The following is an 8,494-nucleotide window of genomic DNA, read 5'->3' on the forward strand; positions in this document are numbered from 1 at the left end:
CTAACAACTAATGTAGATTAGCTTGCCAGCTGAAACGTTATTGGAGCACATAGCCAAAAGTGGCAGGTCTTAGGTCTTAAAAAGGGCCTATTAAGGGACTAATGGTGACTATATTCGAGTACAAGTTATAAAAAACTTTTTTGTGCTTGATAAAAATACATTCCATGGTATTGTGTGCATACAGACACTGTAGGAACATGTACACAGACAGTACTGTATGTACGACTGATTTAATGAGACACAACTACAAATGAACAGCTTTCACTATTGTTGATGCGCGGAGCAGCCATATTGGATATTGAGGTCAGGGTTAGTGACTTTCCAAGTCGGAAATCTGACTTCTGGGGGCCTTCCAGTTGAAATTTCCAATTGGGAACTTGGAAATTCTGATTTCCCAGTTCAAATGGAACGCACCATTAGGCCATATACACACATGCGTACAGGCCATTGCCTGGCAAGGCAAACAAGACATACACACATCTTTGCTATTTGTTGAGGCTGTGACCCCGCCTCTCAGAGTTCACCAAAGTTGAACTAGAAGCAAAGAAAAGGACACAAATTTGTGTATGAATGACTGCGCAATAAAACGTGCAAAATCTCCTGTGTATGGTCTTTGAAGCCGATAAGGCAAATGAACCAACAGCCTGGGCTACATCATGCTTGGAAACCAGTTTTCTACATTGTGAATTGTAGTTAAGTCAAAAGTTATTCATTTGTCCTTCAGTTTCCCAAAATGGGCCTGCTCACATTTCCATCCAAAGGGAGATTACTGTATTTTAAAGGTGAAGAAAATGACTTGAATATAATTCAAAATGTGAAGGTCTTGTTTTATCTGTGCAATTTTCATTTGGTCTGGGATGAGCTGTCTTAAAACCACACAAACTAGTTTTGTACTGAAAGTATTACTACCGGTTAAACACACACACGGATGAAACTCCATAACACAGATTGTGTGATGAAACTCGTGTTGACCAAACATTTAACGTGATTGTTTCAAGGCTGTTTCACTTCGTCAAAGATCATGTGGTGTTCAGCCGTTAACATCTACTTGTGCTAACACCGTCCTCCACCAAAGCGGGGACATTTAATGTGTACTTCTGGTGAAATGGTTGCATTTTTTTTTCAATGTGAACCAATTATGTGTGTTTCTACAGTTTACGAGGAATTACAAAAAATACTAATTAAAAAAAAGAGTGCTGTATAGTATATTTGATTAATGTTCAAGCTGTAAATGTTTTGCTAGAGTTTATATTCTATAAAGAATAACTATCTTCATGAAATCTTAACACTTGAATATGTATATGGCGACAGAAATAAACTCGTGAATCAGAGTTATGCTTTGGGGCTTTATTTCAGTTTGTCTATCGCAACATTTTGAACAAACACTGCATATTTTATGTGGTTTCTATCATTAAAACATATACTTTTAATTAAAAAACATGCACAGAACAGGCATGTTTTTTTCCTTTCTCCCTTCCGTCCTTCCTTATTGCCCCTACTTCTCCCTCTGCCTGAACAAGAGCAAAATGTCTGCTATTTCCTGTAGTGTTTTGGCCTCTTCTGAGTGTCCACTTACTCTTTTGAGAGATGTGACCTCCTCCCTCACTTCAGTGGAGAGATCTTCCATCAGGTGACCATTTTCTTGTTGCCCTCTCTCATCAGAAACAAGAGCAGAAAACACAGTTAGGTAACAGTTATTAGTAACAAAATGCACAAAAAATGAATTTCTCAATTTACACATGAAGTGACACTGAAAATTGTAACTTTCATGTCATACCTCTTCCAGAAGGGGGTTTATGGGTCCCTGTAGGATCACTTTGTTTCCTGACGGGGAATCAGCCCAGGATTTTTTCTTGCTCCAGGGTGTGTGACGCCCTCTGCTCCTTGTCTCGCCTGGTGAAGGTGTGTGAGCATTTGGCTCTGCAGTAGTGTCAGTCTGCCTCCCTGTGGCTGGACGCTGCACTGACACATCAACAGGTGGCGGGCACAAGCTCAACCCAGATGCTTTGGCAGGACTGTATAAAGCAAAGCTGCACTGAGTCGAGGCGTCGCACGTTTCAGCCCTGGGCTTGTCGACAGTTTGAGTTCCAGCATTGTGAGTTTCTGTGGGTGTTTTCTTGCATTTGCACGACTCTGAGTTCTGAGTTTTAGGAGAATCAGACTGAGCTGTGTTGCTTCCTAAGGCTTTATCTGATTGAGCCGCATTCTTCATCACTTTCTGATCATCTCTGAAGTTAGTTTTGGGGTTTGGGAGTGGACTGAGAACCATGGGCTGGCTGTGCCTTTGTTTTGGATTCCCCTGAGAGCCCAAGTTTAGGTTTAGGCTATCTGCACAACAGGCTTGGACCATATATGAAGAGGCAGTCTGGAGACACAACTTACAGCTGGGTTCTTCTTCCTAAAACAAAGTAAGAAAAGGGAAACACAGGAGAGAATATAGAGGGAAAAATATTACAATAATTTTTATATCAGTGGTCCAGAAAAAATGCCATGATACAAGATGTTGGAGATAATGTGGCACAAATAAAGCAAATCACTTTCATGTTTTTTGGTGTTGCCCCCCTATTGGCCCTTATTGGCAGGAGGTAAGTAAATATCGAGGCTAAAATTTTGACTTACATTTTAAGACATTTAGGGGAATTGAATGTAAAAGAGCAGAGTTTCTGCAGGTTTCAACAAGTTCAATTTAAGACTTTTTAAGATCATTATTAGTGCAATTTAAGACTTATCTCACATCTGTACTGGCAAAAAAAAGTACAAGCACCGTTTGCATTAGTGGTTATTGGGTCAATGTTGGTTTAGATTTATGACTGTTGCATGATCAATACAAATGTTCCTAAAAACAAACTTAAGTTAACACAGCTTTACAAAAGTAATGTTAATGTCATAATTCAATCAAATTTTAAGACCTGTCAAAATCGTATTTCAGACACTTTTCACATTTTAAGGCCTGAAATTCAGATTATTGGATTTTAGACTTTTTAAGTACCTGCAGAAACCCTGAAACAGACAAACATATGTTCAGGATCATGTTTACTGATATACTTCAGTATCGCGATATTATGGCTGTGATGCTGTATCGATTTTCAAAAGACAGTATTGTGATACATGCAAACATTTGTGGCAGTGGTTCATTTTGGGGGTAGTAAAGGACAGATGAAGACACATAAGTAAAAATGGAGAGAGATTTGAGAATATTCTTTGATGTACCTTTTTCTTTTTAGTTATTTATTGTTTGTTTAATTGAAATACCTAATCTAAAGTGAAAGCTCAATAAAAAGAGAATTTAATAAAAGGGAATAACACAACAGTGTGTGTGTGGTTACAAGTGATACTTGAATCTCAAGCAATCTATCATGGGAAATCAGTGGCACTCATTTCCTGTGATAACTACTGCTGACAGGTGTTGACTGGAAGGGTTTTTGCCTGCCAGTATTATACTGTATTCAAAATCGATGGCTGCAGTCACTGGCACAGTGGTGATGTGTGATTTACACTCCAGGTTTCATTAAAAGCAGTGGCTGACTTGGACATCTCTCTAGTAAAAATCTCACTTTTACTGTATTGACTTTATATCTTTTTAATTCTGAGGTGATGGTGGAGTCACAGTCCAGCAACAAGGTACGCAAAAAACCTGTGGATGTAGCTTAACTTACATCAGTTGAGTCTGAACTGAGGTAACCTCTGCCACAAGCGTAACTTGGCGAACAGTCACAGCCTTTCACAGGATCATTGTTGTGTTCAGGACATGCTGTGGGATTGGGAAAAAAAATCTATTCAAGTTATTGTCAGTTCTCCAGCATATGCACAATGCATGAGTAGCTTAATTGGAGATGCTTGAGACACTTACAAAAGTTCGTGTCGGTGCAGTTGGAGAGCTGTGAATGAAACAGAATTAGCATGTAAAACTGCAACTGCCCACATCAGAAGTGCACTGAGCCCTCGTACCAGCTATCAACTATCATGATAAATGAACAAATATTGGTAGAACAGCTCAATATAACTGGAGAACCAGGTTATATCTTTAACATCTACTTAGTGCTTATTTCTATTATGTCAGTTCCTGGCAGTTACAAACTCTACCACTTGGTGGCAGTAAAAGGCTAACTTCTGTGGTAGCTTACCTCCACTCTGCACTGTGGGTCAGGGACAGTTCTGACAGTAAAATAAAGATAGTCCAATATAAAAACAAATTACATTACATATCAATTATAACAGTGTTTGATTATATTCTATGTATGAACACGTACTGTGGTGTTGAAGATTTGACTGGTGTTTCATCTTTCAGACGTATCTTTAATTTTCCTCTCCCAAAATGAGAAGCTGAAATCGTATTTAATGTTAGCCTGAGGAAAAAAAACAAAACTCATTGTGTTTGTGTTAAAGTTTCAAACAGTATTCACCTTCTCCAGTACTGAAGCCCCTGAAGATGTCATCCTCAATCTGCTGCTCGTTTTCTGACTGGTTGAAAGTGAAGTCCAACACAGGCTCACTGCCCTCTGGTTGGTTGAGAGAGAAGGGGACCTCACGTCTTGTATGGTCTCTGGCCTCTGTGTTACTGTAATGACACACACATGCCTTGAGTGGTTACAAAATGCCGATTGAAAAATAACCCATCAATTTCTAGTGCTGTTCTCACTATGGTTCTGCTCCTCCAAACAGGTCTTGGGGTGCCGCAGGTGTCTCCAGCTGGTAGAAGGGTGGGTTTGATCCACAGAACCAGGGGATACTGTCTGTCATACCTCTGGGCTGAGAGAAAGGCTGAAACTAGCAAAATTAAATCAGACCGGATATTAGAGAAGAAAATGCTCAAACGTTACAAATCCATATAATTTACATTCCTTTGTTGTATTAGATGGTACTTAACAGAAGTGTTAAGGTGTGTATATATTTGAAACACAAACATTTTCATTTGTTTAAATGAAACCACATTTTAATAGTTGAAATGCACAATATGCAAGTTTTGCCGCTAGAGGTCTCTCTCACATTAAAAAGATAAAAGATAGAGTTTGATGATGTTGTGAAGTAGAATGGGACCATGGGAGTTGTTGTCTTCACTGTTAAACAACCACCATCGCTGATGAAAATCTCTCTGACATAACTGAGGCAGAAATCATGTTCACAGACGAGGTAATGTATTAAAAGTTTTATTCACATTATGTTTGGTGAAGTTCACTGACTTCCTTCCAAACTCTCTTCTGTAGCCTGTACCCTGGCTCGTAGGAAATGCACTGTTACCACATCTGGGATAAGGTACTTAAACAACTCAATAAAATAACTTAAGTCTAGCATTTTTACAAATTTAAAGATGATAAAATGCAGACCAGGGTTCTAGTAGGTTGAACACTGATGTTTTGCTTTCAGCAAAAATAGAAAGGCAAGTGAAAAAAAAAAAAAAAAAAAGATTTGCACCTAGTATGAAAACAGACAGTGTATCTGACATGTTGTCCAGATCATGTTTACACCTACCCAAGGACTACCGCCAGTTGTTGTCAAGCAGATCTGATCAGATTCTAATCTTGTTGCATTTACATTTCATGTAGCAAATTTCCATTCGCATTAACATGTGTTTTTCCTTATCTAGATATCATACCTTGATACAGGTTGTATTTTAATACCAGGTGTAAACAGGGTGTTTGTCCGGTCTCTGATGTGTTTTTTACCTGTTCTTCAGACACAAACACACACGCTACAATAAATAATTTACATGTATGAAAATTCTACTTCCCTTTCTTAGCATGTCTGTATTTAGTCAGCACATTACACGCACAGTAGGTCCCAGTAAGACCTATGAAGCTACACATGGAGTCTAATGTTCCCATGCCTGTGTCTTAACTACAGCTGTAGCCATGACATAATGTGGTTAGTGAGGTGTGACTTATGATTCTAAAAATATTATTCCTCTTTTCACTACCTTGGTCCGCTCCAGACCTGAGGTGTCCCAGGGTGGAGGTGAACAGTGTGGAGGGAGCTGTGCCTGTGTCTGGCTTCTCTGCTGGAGGTTCATCTGCAGAGGGAACATGCCTGAGGAGACCAGTTTGACTGATTGTATAAAAATATACTCACGCAGAGCAAAAGAAAAAGCACAGTTACTCTTATGCAATTTAAATCATGAAAGTTTGTTCTATGAAATACTTTGCAACACCACCTTGGCCTGAAGAAGCTGATGAGGTGGAGGAGAAGGGGCTGGGAGGATCAGTTATGGGTGGCAGGTAATCAGATGCACTGATGTCTGAGAAGGCTGACTCCTGCACTGGTGACAGCTACAGGGACAGAAAATAAGTGACTTTTAATCAGAGGATCATAACATGTTCATGTTCAGTAACGATTAGAAATGCCTTTAGAGAGACTATGTGGAAAGTTACTGACCTGCTGACACTTGAATCCTTGTGGAATAACTTTTAAATTTCCCTTTCTTTTTCCTTGAACACTAGACATTGGCACAAAATAGACAAAATGAAAGACTGATTGGACCTTTCATTCATAGGTCAGAGGTTTGACTCAGCACGAGTATACAGCACCATGTTAAGGACTCAGTTTTCAGTTTCTACAAATGTGATAAAAAAAAACTGCAGTTTGGAAATCTCAAAAAGCTACAATGTGATCAGTATTGTGGTTGTGAGTGAAAGTGCCTTAATAAACCACAGTCCAGCTCTACCTGTACTCAGGCTGGCTCTCAGCAAAACTCAGCTGTGATGGAGAGCAGGGGCTCATTGGGAGAACCAGGGGCTCATTTCTGTTATGCTTAGATCCCCTTTTGGAGCTGCCAAGAACTCCAACTGTAGGATGATCTGAAGAAGACAAATATTGTGTACTTGCATAATTTTCTTTTCTGAGGGACTGTTTACAAGGACACTGCTGGATAGAACATTCATACTTGTAAAATACTGTTATTTGATCTTTTCATATTTGGAAAATACTTTATTTTCATGTATTATTTTTATTAGCTTTCACACATTTCATTTGTTTTAGTTGTGGAGGAAGTGATAACATGTTTTACTTAAGTAAAAGTACCAATACAACAGAGTAAAAACACTTACAAGTAAAAGCCCTGCATTAAAAATTATATTTAAATAAATGAACAAAAGTATTGACAGAGAGATATACAGATAGACAGACTGCAATTTTATTATTTCAGAATTATATATCATATGTATTATATTACTGGATTAAAATTACTGATTCATTAGTGTGTTGATTGTTTCAATGTTGCAGCTAGTAAAGGTGAGGCTTGTTCAAATTATTGTATATACTGTTGGGTAGCTTAATCTATAATAATACATCATAATTCATTATTTGATTATTTTATATTAATTATCTAAATCTGCAAAGTAACTAGTGACTAAAGTCATCAAATAAATGAAGATGATTATAAAGTACAATATTTATATATAATAGAATACAATATAATATAACCTTGATTAATGCCTTGATGTTTGTCTCCAAAAGATAGTAAAAGTATAAAGTGGCAGAAAATGAAAATATTAAAGTAAATTAAGCACAACACTTGAGTGAATGTGGGGAGGGAGAGTCCAAGGGATACAGTCTTAATCTTTAATTAACTTTTTAATAACCATGGTTGTTGACCTGAAATATCATCGTCCTTTACCTGCTGTTATTTCCCACCTTTATTTTCTTTCTTGGCAGCAATCTGGTTGACGACGAACAAAGTCACCAGGTCCAGGCTGCCAGAGCTCGTGCCTCGGGGGGATGCTGGCAGAGCTATTCCCAACTTTTTCAACCTATTTTGCATCTTCCTTTTTTCAAAGAACTCCTGACAAAAAAAACAACAACACCAAAACATTTAAGTATATGAATATATGCAAATAAGACTATAGTTACCACTTGCCTTGTAAAGTTGTGTAAATTGTATGTAGGTATCTCACCCTCTGTCTCTTTGCTTCATTCCTCATCACTAACCGGCTCCTGTAATGACAGGCGTTACAACGTCATTTAGCTTAGCTAACGTTTATATGCTAATGGTAATATTAGCACATCCTTCACTCTCTTACCTTGAACCACCAACCCAATTCATTTTCAACGGCTGTAACTACCAGGGAAGCGACGAAACCTTCAATACAGTGAGTGTGACAACAAACAGCTAACTTATGTGAGTATGAAAGTTCACTGATAATGTTAGCATGATATGTTTGATAGGTCACTACCTAACGTTCAATTAATAAAGCTGTTCATAAAATTTGTCGATATGCGCGAGGAACAATCACTGTGCTGTCATTCGCCACAAAGAAGTATTCACAAAGGTTTTTTTCTTTAATTACCGGTGAAAAACCTCGTAAAATTGCTAACGTTGCTTCTAGTATTACATTTTCTTGGATATAAAATTACTTTGATACATTTTGACAAAACCGAAATTACTGGGATACCACAAAATACAGTGTTTCTGATCACCGGCTGCGTCGGTCCAGTTGGAAACCCCAGAATTGCGACGCTCTCGCGAGATCTGTATGTGTTACAACGTCCGTGTACATACTAC

The 8,494-nt window shown here is 38.2% G+C and overlaps 1 protein-coding gene across 1 annotated transcript; it reads right to left on the bottom strand.

Moving 5' to 3' along the window:
• Positions 1-519: 519 nt before the first annotated feature.
• Positions 520-8,199, bottom strand: redic1 (regulator of DNA class I crossover intermediates 1). Its single transcript, XM_084710968.1, has 15 exons — positions 8,013-8,199; positions 7,887-7,926; positions 7,627-7,774; positions 6,659-6,791; positions 6,370-6,430; positions 6,149-6,263; positions 5,915-6,024; positions 4,640-4,767; positions 4,404-4,558; positions 4,251-4,323; positions 4,125-4,155; positions 3,851-3,878; positions 3,657-3,751; positions 1,773-2,398; positions 520-1,688 (listed from the first exon to the last, which is right to left on the bottom strand). Exons 1-15 carry the CDS (start codon positions 8,033-8,035, stop codon positions 1,496-1,498), a joined length of 1,959 nt encoding a protein of 652 aa, XP_084567094.1. The 5' UTR covers positions 8,036-8,199; the 3' UTR covers positions 520-1,495.
• Positions 8,200-8,494: the final 295 nt, after the last annotated feature.

The sequence above is a fragment of the Lutjanus erythropterus genome, chromosome 22 (genome assembly GCF_056507025.1).
Source record: "Lutjanus erythropterus isolate fLutEry1 chromosome 22, fLutEry1.hap2, whole genome shotgun sequence".
NCBI classification, from domain to species: Eukaryota; Metazoa; Chordata; class Actinopteri; order Lutjaniformes; family Lutjanidae; genus Lutjanus; species Lutjanus erythropterus.